Source organism: Nannobrachium achirus, assembly GCF_963921795.1.
Source record: "Nannobrachium achirus genome assembly, chromosome: 14".
Taxonomy (NCBI): Eukaryota; Metazoa; Chordata; class Actinopteri; order Myctophiformes; family Myctophidae; genus Nannobrachium; species Nannobrachium achirus.
This window is the reverse complement of record NC_137821.1, coordinates 51,792,510-51,806,933: the sequence shown is the minus strand read 5'-3', so window position 1 is coordinate 51,806,933 and position 14,424 is coordinate 51,792,510. Positions and strand designations below refer to the sequence as shown.

At 42.6% G+C, this 14,424-nt stretch overlaps 1 protein-coding gene across 1 annotated transcript; it reads right to left on the bottom strand.

Annotated features, from left to right (window-relative positions):
* Positions 1-8,231: 8,231 nt before the first annotated feature.
* Positions 8,232-11,565, bottom strand: LOC308298125 (C3a anaphylatoxin chemotactic receptor-like; the record flags this gene model as incomplete). The annotated part of the gene is made up of 3 exons (XM_080741682.1): positions 11,465-11,565; positions 9,320-10,069; positions 8,232-8,516 (listed from the first exon to the last, which is right to left on the bottom strand). The coding sequence occupies exons 1-3, from the start codon at positions 11,495-11,497 to the stop codon at positions 8,232-8,234; spliced, it is 1,068 nt and encodes a 355-aa protein (XP_080597808.1). The 5' UTR covers positions 11,498-11,565.
* Between the last annotated feature and the right edge of the window lie 2,859 nt (positions 11,566-14,424).

Genomic DNA, 14,424 nt, shown 5'->3' with positions numbered 1-14,424 from the left:
CCCGAAATGAATCTTTTTACATTCCAATCCCAAAACCAGAAACAAACATTTCTGAGCCACATGTTCACTTACCAATTTATCTTCCAGCCAGGTGAGGTGAGCTGAGGTGAATGAATTAAACTGAATGAATGAATTAAAACTGTTAGAAATAGGAATAGTTGTTGAAATAATGAACAGTACAGATCTGCAGCAGCTCCAGTGATGTGCACCTCACTGAGCAAACTGCAGACTGACGGTTTTATACTGGGTGTGGTGATGATTGTCAATTGCTGCGCAGCTGTGTGACTGATTGTGACTTGGGGACCGGGACCAGGGGCGTCACAAGGGGTAGGAAAGTGGGACTGAGTTACTAGGGCCCAAGTTGGAGGGGCCCTAGTAACTTTAGCTATTGAAAAATAGCAGATATACAAGCTAACAGCGCGTCGGTGCCGCGCTGCGAGCTTGTAGATCTGCTATTTTTGAAAAGTCGTGAAAATGTGTGCAAATCTTTGAATACATGTGTTTTTTTAAGCGAACATTTGTAACTCAAATTTTGCTTCTGGGGTGTCCCTGGAACTAAATATTTTGAGATGGGGGTCCGTGGCTAAATACATATAATTTTGGGGGTCCTTCACATGAAAAAGTTTGAGCATCACTGACATGGAAACATATGTTTCTTGCACACATTTTCATTTTTTTTCAAAAATAGCAGATCTACAAGCTCGCAGCGTGGCACTCGGTGCCGCGCTGTGAGCTTGTATATCTGCTATTTTTCAATAGTTAACATTCATGGGGGGCCCGCTGTGAATCCTTGTACCCAGGGCCCAGAATTTGGTGTGACGCCCCTGACCGGGACCAAAACATTGCATGTGGAAATGAAGAAAACATTCCATTTAAAAATAAAATGAAACTAGGAATAAGTGTCACTGCGGCTGCTTTTTCCTACCCATAACCATAGGTCAGACAGGATTGTGTCAGTCTTTCTGCAGGCTCGCCATCTTTCAGATTCAGTTCTAGGCAATAAACCTGGCCTGGATCAAAGAAAAAGGCCAAATGAATAGAAAAACAAAAATTCAAATAATCTGCTGCACTACAGGCTTGAAACAAAATAATTCCATTAATCTGCCCAACTAGGCATTGGCATTAAACTCAAAATACATCAATTCAATAATCAACGTTGCAGCTAACATACAAGCATTACATTCCAAAAGAAATCGTTTAACATTTAGATCCCAAAACCAAAAACAACATAACATTTCAGAGCACATGGTTAGCTTACCAAGTCACATTGTTCCTCCATCACACACAGCCAGTGTATCGAGTGGATTGGGTAGGTATGGTCAGGTGAGGTAAATCTAAAAGCCAAATTATAGTATGGGTAAGTATAATGAATAAAACTGTTAGAAATTGGAATAGTTGTTGGAATAATGAACAGTGTACAGACCTGCAGCTGCTGCATAATGTAGCAGTGAGTAGCAGCAACCACCAGCACCATGCTGCTTCCAAACAATCTGAGAGGGGGGGAGTGGCTTCAACTCAACCACTATTTATACTCTTGCTTAAGAAGGTTGCCATGTTTGGTCGGGTTGCCATGTTTAGTTGCAATACCAGGGTTTTCACGGCAAAATGTTGTAAAATGTATTTTAAATGCATGAGGTAAGGCTTGAACAGGAGACTTCTGAAATGATAGACAAAGGCCTTACCATGTGAACTATGCACATCTCTGCACAGTGAGAAAATATTACTTTGAATGTTTGTTTTAGAGGCAGAAGAATAATTTGCATAAAACCGCAATATGAATTGAATTATTAAAAAAGCATGTTTCAATTTTTTAAAAATCCGATCTGACATATCTTTAGATATTGGTCCAAGGTTCATGTAAAAAAAGTTCAGTGCACGTGACACGAAAGTTCCGGAATAAAAGCGGGTTTAAGTGTTTTACAAACTGCTCAACATTGCGGAAAATCTAAGGGCGGAGCTTACTTAACAAAGACACAGATGTCTTCCGCTTGAGTCAAGGCACGCGTGTAAGCAAGTTGCATGTCTTCAAACGAAACGAGGCATGACTTATGCCCCTTTAAAGTTTGAGTTTTCAAACGCTTCGTATAGCGCCCCCCTTTGGCCAATTGGAGTAAGATTGCTTTCAGTGATATTTGGACTAACCCTCTACATATTTGCCAAATGCCATGAACGTGTCACTTTGCATGTATGATTTAGAGGCAGAAGAATAATTTGCATATAACTGCAACATTGAGTGAATTATTAAAAAATAATGTTTCGCTTTAAAGAAAATCCGCCTAAGTTCTCAGATCGTATTGGTCCAAAGTTCATGTAAAAAAAGTTTCGCGCACGTTACGCGAAAATCCCAGGAGGAGATACATTTTGACTGTTTTTCATATAATTCAAAATTGTGGGAGAAGTAAAGGTCAGAGGTCAAAAGTCAGAGCGTAAAAGTTGTTCGGCATGAGGAGACGCATAAGTGTATACAGGTTTCATTGCTGTGCCTGAAACAGGGCATGAGCTACACCAGTTCAAAATTTGCACTTTCGAAGGCTTCCTACAGCGCCACCCTTTGGCCGATTGTTGCGAGCTTCGCGTTTTAGCCGTTTGGCATAGTCCTCTGCCATACTGCCATGAACGTGTCACTTTGCATGTATGATTTAGAGGCAGAAGAATAATTTGCATGAAACTGCATTATACGGTTAATTATTAAAAAATAATGTTTCGCTTTAAAGAAAATCCGGCCGCTGTGCGATGACCGTGTTGGTCCAAAGTTCATGTAAAAAAAGTTTCGCGCACGTTACGCGAAAATCCCAGGAGGAGATAGATTTTGACTGTTTTTCATATAATTCAAAATTGTGGGAGAAGTAAAGGTCAGAGGTCAAAAGTCAGAGCGTAAAAGTTGTTCGGCATGAGGAGACGCATAAGTGTATACAGGTTTCATTGCTGTACCTGAAACAGGGCATGAGCTACACCAGTTCAAAGTTTGCACTTTCGAAGGCTTCCTACAGCGCCACCCTTTGGCCGATTGTTGCGAGCTTCGCGTTTTAGCCGTTTGGCATAGTCCTCTGCCATACTGCCGAGTTTCGTAAAAAGCGACTGCACGGTCTAGCCGCTAGAGCAAAAGTGGCGGAAGAATAATAATAAATATAGCTGCAAGCAGCGATAAAGTGTCCAAGGCATAAAAAGCAGGAAAGCAATAAGGCATCAAGGGAAAGCAAAGAAGAATATCAAAGAAAAACAGGACCGAACAGGACTCTGGCAGGTTTTTTTTTTGGCCTAGTGGTGACTCTATAATAGGCCAAAGTGAAAAGGGTGCCACGTGTTCTTGGGCCTTTCACGGCAATCGGACGCTGCATGCAGGATTTGAAGCATTTTGTTCCAAAAATGTGTTTTGCAAAAATTTACCCGCTGGTGGCGCTATAACAGGCCAATGTGAGAAGGGTGGCCTCTGTTCAGTGTAAATACTGAATAAAAGTACAAAGGTATTGGCATCAACTTGACATTTTTTGAAAATAGCAGATCTACAAGCTCACAATGCAATGCATGAGCATTTACTGGAGTAGCCTAGAAGTAAGACTATACAAGTGAAGTATAAAATACCTCAAAATTATACTAAGGATAGTATTTGAGTAAATGTAATCAGTTACTTTTACACCACTGGCATTGTAGACCCAGATGCTTGTGAAACATGATAAAGAAATAGTCATGCAATAGTATGAATTTCAGTTTATTTACACAAAGGATTTGCAATTGCAAAATATTATAGCAGCATTATTTTCTGTAAGTGGCTAGCAGAGTCAGACTTAACTAAAGTTAAATTGTTTTTATTGAAAAACGTTGAGGGGAAGGCGGCTGGGGGTCAAAACTTGGAACTTTAGGGGCTCACATGGGGCTGCTGTCCTGTGGGCAGAGCAGACTATGGATTCCAATTGGGGGGTGTTGGAACCCAGCCAGCCTAGGTGGGGGAGGGAGAGAGAAATGAGGTGAACTTCAGAATAATTACAGTTGAGCCACAAGGTAGAGAAGAGGTGTTCAATCTGCCCGTTCCACACAGTTCAGAATAATGAACCCACTTACACTGCCTTTCTTTGGCTCCAATGAAGCAATCTGGGAGCTGGTACTGATTGTCAGCTGATTGTCAGATGGGCTTCAGGTGTGAGGCTGAGCTTCCCCTGCATGGTTTGAAACAATGAATAAATGAATGCACTCAAACATCATTACTTTATAAAGAAACTCAAAGTCATTACTTCAAAATCAAAATAGGAATGAGTGTCACTGCGGCTGCTTTTTCCTACCCATAGGTCAGACAGGATTGTGTCAGTCTTTCTGCAGGCTCGCCATCTTTCAGATTCAGTTCTAGGGAATAAACCTGGCCTGGATCAAAGAAAAAGGCCAAATGAATAGAAAAACAACAAATTCAAATAATCTGCTGCACTACAGGCTTGAAACAAAATAATTCCATTAATCTGCCCAACTAGGCATTGGCATTAAACTCAAAATACATCAATTCAATAATCAACATTGCAGCTAACATACAAGCATTACATTCCAAAAGAAATTGTTTAACATTTAGATCCCAAAACCAAAAACAACATAACATTACAGAGCACATGGTCACTCACCAAGTCACAATGTTCCTCATTCACACAGCCAGTGTAGCGAGTGGATCAGGTAGGTATGGTATCTAAAAGTCAAATTATTGCATGGGTAAGTATAAATAATTAATGAATTAAACTGTCAGAAATTGGAATAGTTGAGAAATAAATAAAGAGTACATACCTGCTGCCTGTAACACCTCCAGTGTTGTGGACCACACTGAGCAAATTACTGCAGAAAGTCTGGCTTTATACTGGGTGTGGTTTGATTGCAAATTGCTGGGCAGCTGTGTTTGGGTCTATTCTGCATTAGAGGTGGGATTTATGGCTCTTTGAAGTGAGACAGTACCATCGATCTGGCTCACTAAAAAGAGCCGTTCAAAAGACTGGCTCATTTGGCTCCTTGTATATTTATATATTTTTAAGAAGAATTTGTTTAAACATGAATCCACAAGGTGGCACCACATTCCTCTGCTGACAGTTGAGATCACAATTTAGTATTTACCCTTTTCATAAAATGTGTGTGTAAATTAAGCTACCTTGACTTTTGTTATTCATAAAACACCTAAAAAAAACAAGCAGGCAACAATGAACTCGCTCCTCCACTTGTTCTCTCTCTCTCACTCACTCACTGTACTCAGTCAGTACTCAGTGGAGTAGCAAGGAGATGTTGAATTGGGGGGAGGGGGTCTCCCCCCAAATGAACGGCTCTCTACTGCGCAAACCGGATCCCATCGTTCACTTCAAAGAGCCGTTCAAAAGATTCGATTCGTTCGCGAACGTCCCAGCTCTATTCTGCATCTAGCCTAAGGCCCAGATCATGGGAAACCCCTACTCACGTCAGGGTGGGGGGTCCCCAGTTCAAATATGATTCTTTTTGGTTTCAGTGATATTTGGACTTACCCTCTACAGTATTTCATCATGAAAATGTGACTTTGCATCTATGTTTTAGAGGCAGAAGAATAATTTGCATAAAACTTGCAATGTTGATTGAATTATTAAAAAAGCATGTTTCAATTTAAAAAAAATCCGATCCGACAGATCTTTAGATATTGGTCCAAAGTTCATGTAAAAAAAGTTCCGTGCACGTGACGCGAAAGTTCCGGAATAAAAGCGGGTTTAAGTGTTTTACAAACTGCTCAAAATGGCGGAAAATCTAAGGGTGGAGCTTACTTAACAAAGACACAGATGTCTTCCGCTTGAGTCAAGGCACGCGTGTAAGCAAGTTGCATGTCTTCAAACGAAACGAGGCATGACTTATGCCCCTTTAAAGTTTGAGTTTTCAAACGCTTCGTATAGCGCCCCCCTTTGGCCAATTGGAGTAAGATTGCTTTCAGTGATATTTGTACTAACCCTCTACATATTTGCCAAATGCCATGAACGTGTCACTTTGCAAGTATGATTTAGAGGCAGAAGAATAATTTGCATGAAACTGCATTATACAGTGAATTATTAAAAAATAATGTTTCGCTTTAAAAGAAATCCGGCCGCTGTGCGATGACCACATTGGTCCAAAGTTCATGTAAAAAAAGTTTCGCGCACGTTACGCGAAAATCCCAGGAGGAGATAGATTTTGACTGTTTTTCATATAATTCAAAATTGTGGGAGAGGTAAAGGTCAGAGGTCAAAAGTCAGAGCGTAAAAGTTGTTCGGCATGAGGAGACGCATAATTGTATACAGGTTTCATTGCTGTACCTGAAACAGGGCATGAGCTACACCAGTTCAAAGTTGGCATTTTTCAAAGGCTTCCTACAGCGCCACCCTTTGGCAGATTGTTGCGAGCTTCGCGTTTTAGCCGTTTGGCATAGTCCTCTGCCATACTGCCGAGTTTCGTAAAAAGCGACTGCACGGTCTAGCCGCTAGAGAAAAAGTGGCGGAATAATAATAATAATAATAATAGTGATGAAGTCCAATAACAATGAGTGGCCAAGGCTTTTGCCACTTCGTGGCCTTGGCCACTAATAATAATAGTGCTGAAGTCCAATAACAATGAGTGGCCAAGGCTTTTGCCACTTCGTGGCCTTGGCCACTAATGATGAAGTCCAATATCAATGAGTGGCCATTTGCCACTTCGTGGCCTTGGCCACTAATAAACTAAAATCATAGAGAAAATCTCCTTAGTTTTCGTCTTTTGTGGAAATAAAAAATAAAAAACACCAGTTGGTGAGGTCAAAGAGAGAAGTTGTATGTCTCAACATTGATTTTCTTTATTAGACAATACATTTTCCGGAGCTTTCTTAATCTCACCCCTGACAAATACCCCATTACGTAAAAGACTAAACTAACACTAAAACTAATAAAAACTAAACTAAAACTAAGCATTTTCAAAAAATAAAAACGAAACGAAACTAGCAACCTCACTTTAAAAACGAATTAAAACTAAAGAAAACAAAACCTCAAAACTAATAAAAATAAAAACGAATGTAAAAATCCAAAACTATTATAACCTTGCTCTGCGTGAGCCCAGGATCTAACTGGGAATCCTCCGGGAACCCTCTGTGTTCTAATGACGGTGTTCTATTGACGGTTTCTCTACCCCTGAGCCACTGCCGAATTGTGACTGTGGGAGTTGCTCACTTAGTAGTCCAGGGACGTGCAGAGAATGTTACAGAGGCAGGGCTGAAATCTCTAAAAAGGGCCTTTGGTAAAAATATCGAAAATAGCAGACCTCCAAGCTCAAAACGCTTTGTGAGTTTGGAGGTCGGCTATTTTCGGTGATTGATACCAAACTGAACTAATCATAATCAAGTCAATACTGGAGATGTGGTGTACGGCATGGATTTCTACACAGAGAGGGCAATTCTTTCAACATATTATGCTGCATTCAAGTTCAGGAGAGTTTGGACAAGGCTCTTGAATGCCGCGTTCAGGTATAGCATGGAAAGAGGGCATTTGCATTTTTCTCACCATAGTAAAAGCTGCATTCATGGTCTGGAGAGGGCACTGAGGAGTGGCTTTGTCTGTCCCGTACATGTTTTTTTTTTTTTTTTGAGGATTCCCATAGATTCCCAAGGAGTGGCTTTGTCTGTCCCGTACATGTCCCGTGCATGCAGAATTGAGGATTGGTCAGGCTTCACATGCCAATTTGGCCCTCCAGACAAAATAATGAATTCATTCAGAATTCATAAAAATATAGAACTAAAGCACATAGAAAGTATAGATCTAGAACACAAAATGTGTAGATCTAGAACACAGATTTCATAGCTCTAGAACACATAGAATAAAAAAATCACACTTGTGTGAACTGAGCGGTGGAGGTGCGTATGTGTGTGTGTGTGTGTGTGTGTGTGTGTGTGTGTGTGTGTGTGTGTGTGTGTGTGTGTGCGTGTGCGTGTGCGTGCGAGCGTGCGTGTGTGTGTGTGTGTGTGTGTGAGAATGTGAGTGTGAGTGTGCCTGGCCTGAGGCTGAACAACAGCGCCCCTCCCTTAACATGTGTGGTCAGAAAAAGTATTGCAGGCTACATACAGACAGACAGACAGACACGCACGCACGCACGCATACACACACGGCCACGTATAGGAGACGGTGTGACCACCGCTCAAAAATTCACCGCTTCACTTCGAACCGAGGTTTGATTTTTTTACAGACGGATAAAAGGGCAGGGGCTCAAGGCATTTCTATGTGTGCACGTGCCTGAAGTAGTCAGTGGTCTGGTCACTGTCTTGGCTTCTCGATGTCCAGTCTCTCCGTGTCCTCCATGAAAACCTCTCTGTAGTCTGGAGGAGGAGTCAGCGGGGGGGCCACCGCGCCGCCCTTCCTCTCGGTGGAGTCGGACCTCCGGCTGATCTTGGACAGCTGCAGCGACAGGGAGCGGGTGGAGGAGTGGGAGCGGGTGGAGGTGTACGAGTGCACGTCGTCCGCCAGGGCGCTCTCCAGGACGTGGCACAGGGACAGGCGCAGCTTCTTCTGGAACTCCTCGCACATGAAGACGTAGAGGACCTACCAAGGGGAACATAAGAAGAAGAAGAAGAAAGAATTTACCTACATCATCCCACAAGGGAAATTCAGTTTTCAGCTTAACCCAGCTGAACCCAGTGCTGCCCACAAGGAGCACGAGGGAAGGGGAGCAGTGATAGCTGGAGCTGGGAATCGTACCTGCGACCTCGGGGACCTCCGGAGTCCTAGGTATGGACACTAACCACTCAGCTGTCACTGAAAATCTGCAAAGTAAATCGCTACCATTAAATTCCTTCACCGATGTGTTTCTAAAGGTGTGTAATAATATGTACTAAAAGGTTGAAATTCAACTCCCGGGGGAAACCTCGTAAAAAAAAAAATATTTGTGTTTAATAAATCTGCTTTAGGTAGCATGTGAGGCGTCAAACTAGGGGTTTTTCATGATGCTGAATCCATTGCAAGCATTTGTTTTGCACGAAAAAACATTCCATGGGCGACAAATGGCCCCCACAAAACGGTGAAAAGTGATGATTCATCACTAAACCATTGTTTTGTGGGTCCGATTTTAGCACAAGGAATGTTTTTTGTGCTTGCATTGGATTCATCATCATGAAAAACCCCTAGTTTGACCCCTCACATGCTACTTAAAGCAGATTTATTTTTTGTATTTTTTTCCAGCATAGTAAAGTTAATGGGACACAAACACGAAACAGTTTCCCCCGGGAGTTGAATTTTAGTACATATTATTACACACCTTTAGAAACACATCGGTGAAGACATTTCTTGGCAACGATTTACTTCACAGATTGGTCAAATTAAATATCTTATAAAATCCCCTTACTAACCGGGTTCAGGCAGCTGTTCAGGTACGCCAGGTTCACCGACAGCGGCACGGCGATGTGCAGCAGCCGGACCATCCCGGCGGTCGGCCTCTTGCGGACGTCCATCTCCACGAACTGGAGGACGTGGAAGGGTAGCCAGCACAGGAAGAAGGCCAGGACGACGCTCACGATGATGCGGAGCGACCGCCGCTTCCTCCCTCGCTGCATTTGGCTGGCGCGAACCCCGATGGCCACGTAGGACGCCGTTATGAGGAGGAAGGGCGCGGCGAAGCCGGCGGCGAGGCGGAAAGCGGTCAGGCTCCAGTGCCAGCCCACCTTCGAGGGAGCGTAGGTGCAATACGTCGCGGCCGGGTACGGCACCGCCTCCCGCGCGACGGCGTACGGCACGCCGCAGGCCAGCGCGGCCAGCCAGAGGACGGCGCACGCCGCCTGAGCCTTGCGAGGCGTGCGGCGGTTCTGCACCCACACCGCGGCGCAGACGGACAGGCAGCGGTCCACGCTGATGGCGGCCAGCAGGAAGACGCTGGCGAACATGGTGACCACGGCCACCAGGCCGCACAGCTTGCACAGGAAGTCGCCGAACGGCCAGGCGCGGTCGTGCGCGAGGGAGACGATGGTGAAGAGCAGGAAGACGGTGAAGAGGAGGTCGGCGAGGGCCAGGTTGAAGAACCAGACGGCGTTGACGGTCCTCTTCATGCGGCAGCCGGTGACGTAGAGCACCAGGCCGTTGCCGGCGCTGCCCAGTACGAACACCTAGCCAGGGAATATTATCATGTCAAATCTGGGAATAAATTCCTCAACATGAAATGTCTTCACCAATGTGTTTGTAAAGGTGTCTAGTAACACATCTCTTTGTTGTGTGGAAACCTTGTTTTGTACCGTAATTGCCGGACTATAAGCCGCGGCTTTTTTCCCATGTTTTGAACCCTGCAGCTTATACAACGGTGCGGCTTATATAGAGATTTTTACAGCTAACGGCCACCAGGGGCGCTCTAGCAGGAAGCAGGAAGGACACCTGAGGCTTATAGTCCAGCAATATATTTAGCTGGTGCGGCTTATATTCAGGTGTGGCTTATAGTCCAGCAATTACGGTATTTATCATTTAAAAAAATAACTAAACTAGTGAAAATAGCAGATCTACAAGCACACAACGCCTGGCACTGTGAGGCGTTGTGTGCTTGTAGATCGGCTGTGTGCTTGTAAATCGCCTGTTTTCACTACTTTTGTGCGACAGCCTTGTATGATGAAGCAGGGCTTTACTTGGTGAAAAAACGTGCAAATTTGATACTTGGAGATAAGATGTTTCAGCCCAACAGTGACGACATGTAACAACGTTTGAAATTCAAAATCCCAACAGGTTTTCCTACAGCTGCTGAACGTTTGGGTCCCATTCACTTACTTTACACCATAATATACAAAACAAATCTGCTTTAAGTAGCATGTTATGGGTCAAACTATGGGGTTTTCATGATTCTGAATGCATTGCAAGCATTTGTTAGGCACGAAAAGCATTAATTGGGTCAAAAACCGCCCCCACAAAACTATGAAGTGATGACTCATCACTACACTATAGTTTTGTGGGGCTGTTCTTAGCCCAAGGAATGTTTGTTTTTTGTGTGCAAAACAAATGCTTGCAATGGATTCAGAATCATTTGACCCCTCACAAGCTACTTAAAGCTGATCCATTTTTTCCCCCTGTATTGTAAAGTCAATGGGACCCAAACTTTCAGCAACTGTCAAAAATTCCCCTAGGGATTTTGAATTTCAAACTGTGTTAGATGTTTTACTAGACACCTTTACAAACACATTGGTGAAGACATTTCTAGGTAAGGAATGTATTCCCAGATTGTAAAATGGTAAATGGTGCATTTTTATATATATATATATATATTTACAGAGATTGTGCATTACATTCACCCATTCATGCACACATTCATACACCGGTGGCGGAGGAAACCATGCAAGGCACCAACCTACTCACCGGGAGCAATTAGGGGTTCAGAGTCTTGCCCAAGGACCCTTTGACATTAACTCAGGGGGAGCCCGGATTCGAACTGGGAATCCTTCGGGAACCCTTCGTGCTCTAATAACGGTTTCTCTACCCCTGAGCTATGCCACCCCACATTGTCTTAATATCCTCTGACTAACCAGGCAGTAGATGACCAGAGACAGGGTGCGCATGATCTGGACGACATCCTGACCCGCCGCGGGGGGGCGGGGGTTGGGCGGAGGGCCGGGTGCAGCGCTGAAGTTGTTGTCGGTGCCGTTTGAATCTAGCCAGGAAACAGATTACACGACAGGAAACTGATTACATGTGGTTTGTGCAACATCATGGCTTTGCACCATGCGGTTTAGACCACAGATTCAATTTTTTCCCTCTAATTTCTAAAGTGTCAGCAATATTTGCCACATGTTGTGTAACATGAAGAACTGTTTCACAAGTATTTCGTCCTTGAGCTTGGGGTACAAAGAGGTGTTGCAGTGAAAAGTTGCTCTGCTGAATGTGATAACTACTGTATATCTAATATTAACAAACTGAAATAGCAGGGTATGATAAGTTAAAGCGACACTGTAACTGTTTTTAATTATTAAAATGGATGTTATAATGGATATGGATATAATAATAATATAATGGATGAATATAACTTATACGATTGAGGTGGTTGCAAGGGTGTCGCACCAAATTCGGGGCCCTGGGTACAAGGATTCACTTCAATTATTTTGTGCTTTAACTATTGAAAAATAGCAGATATACAAGCTCACAGCGCGGCACTTGTAGATATGCTATTTTTGAAAAATCGTGAAAACTTGAATATTTCAAATCCTTCTCTTGTTTTTTTGGAGAAAAAAAAAAAAAAAACTCTGTTTCTATGTCAGTGGTGCTCAAACTTTGTCACGTGAAGGACCCCCAAAATGATATGTATTTGGCCACGGACCCCCATCTCAATTTAGTTCCAGGGTCCCCCCCCCAGAAGCAAAATTCGAGTTACAAATGTTCGCTTAAAAAATACATATATTCAAAGATTTGCACACATTTTCATGACTTTTCAAACATACCAGATCTACAAGCTCGCTGTGCGGCACTCGGTGCCGCACTGTGAGCTTGTATATCTGCTATTTTTCAATAGCTAAAGTATATAAGATAATTAAGGCCCCTCCACCTTGGGCCCTAGTAACTCAGTCCCACTTTCCCCCCCGTGTGACGCCCCTGGGAGGTTGTATTTTGTCTCCCTGCTCTTCTATTGAGACATTTAGATCGTGTCAAAGGTCATGTCTCTCCTACACACAGGATCATTTTGATCATAATCCTGACCTAAACATTTACAACTGTGTTGATTTTGACAGCAGATTTGGCTTTAGTTTTAGTCATTAGCCTTTTGAATAAAAGGACTGAATGTCATACAGTTTTAGTCGACTAAATCTACAGTTAATTTAGTCTGCGGAAAATGTATTTTGGCGAGTCTTTCTTGATGCCATCGTAATGACTGATTTCATACTTTGCATGCTGAAAATAGCCAAGCTTGTATATCTGCCCGTTTCAGAGTGCAACACCCTTTTTTTTGGATCTCTTCAGCACTAGTCCCTCTCTAACATTTCAGTCTATTTTTGGGGGGTTGACAACATTGTCAATGTATTTAGTCTTAGTTTTAGTCACCGTAGCTTAGTTTTTATTACGTTTTTGTCAGTGAAAAAAGGTAGTCGACGAAAGATTTTCATCATGGTTGTAGTCGACGAAATCAACACTAGTTTAGTACTGTAGTTTACAAGTCCCCCAATAACAGCATATTAATGTGATTATGAACAGCTAACCTACAATATGAATTGATTGATTGTTATGAACAGCTTACCGAAGATGTCCATCTTTGTGCAGCAGTGATGTCGTGGGTTTCTCAGTCTGGCTCAAAAGCGAAGTGAGGAAATCGTCTGCAGTATCTGTAATCACTCTGACAGATCAACTACACGCTCCTACACTACTACACACAATGTTCAGATGTTGCACAACTGAACATTGAGACAGGAACAGGAGGCAGAGATGGGCACAAAATACAAAAAAAAATATTTGAAATACAAATACAGTATCCTGGTCAATATTAGACCAAGTACTGACCAAGTATTTAGATTTTTCTTTTTTCAAAATACTTTTTTGTATTTTGTGCCCATCTAAATAAATGTGTCTTACTGTAAGAATCGTGAAAAACTGTAATAGCGCTTAGGCTTACCTAAAGGCCTCTCCATACTTCAACCGAAATGTTCGGTGAGTTGTGTTTTCCGACGTGCAAATTTCCAAACTCTCGTTCGGTCCAATGCTTTTCAGAAGTCCTGAGGGATATCATTTTATGGTAGAAAAGGACCTTTTGACCGAAAACGGCGGTTTCGGTCGTAGTATGGAGAGGCCTTTAGGCTGTCTGCCTACTCTCAAAGTCCACCAAATCTGAGGTAATCGATCATGGTACATTTAGAGTATATTCCTGTTTTCTTATGACTTTTGTAACTTTTAACCACACAAACCCTTTGAGTAAATCAAAGAAGTCACAGAGCTCGTAGCCCTGATGCTAAAAAAATGATATCATTATATTTGCTCTGCAAATATATACATCAAAGTTTCACCTGTCTTCTTCTGGGTTTATGAAGCCATGACACTTTGCATCCCTGGGTGTTCAATGTTATGCTGGGACTGTTTCGCAGTAGTATTGTCTTGTTAGTGTTTTAGACCTAAAAAACTAACAAACCAAAAAAACAAGGCATGTATTGTTGCAAAAGGCAAAAACAGTGGGACTACTAACTTACACACCTTCAAAACCGCTCTAAAAGAGCACTTAAGGACATTTTAATACTTCTAAAATGACAAATTAAACATTGGCCAAATTGTCAAATATTAGAGGCAGAAGAAACTGTGTAGTATCAGTGATGTCAGCATGCAGATGGTCAGACAGACATTTGCTAAATTAATAGAAAGATTGACATCTTGATCCGTTTCCTTCCCCTCTATGGAAGGGTGCTGATGACAAAAAGATTAAAAAGAGAGAAATGACTAAGATACAGAAGTGGTCAACTATATCTGTGCGGTTCATTCCAATTTGAATGACTGTAACAGTACTTATTTCATT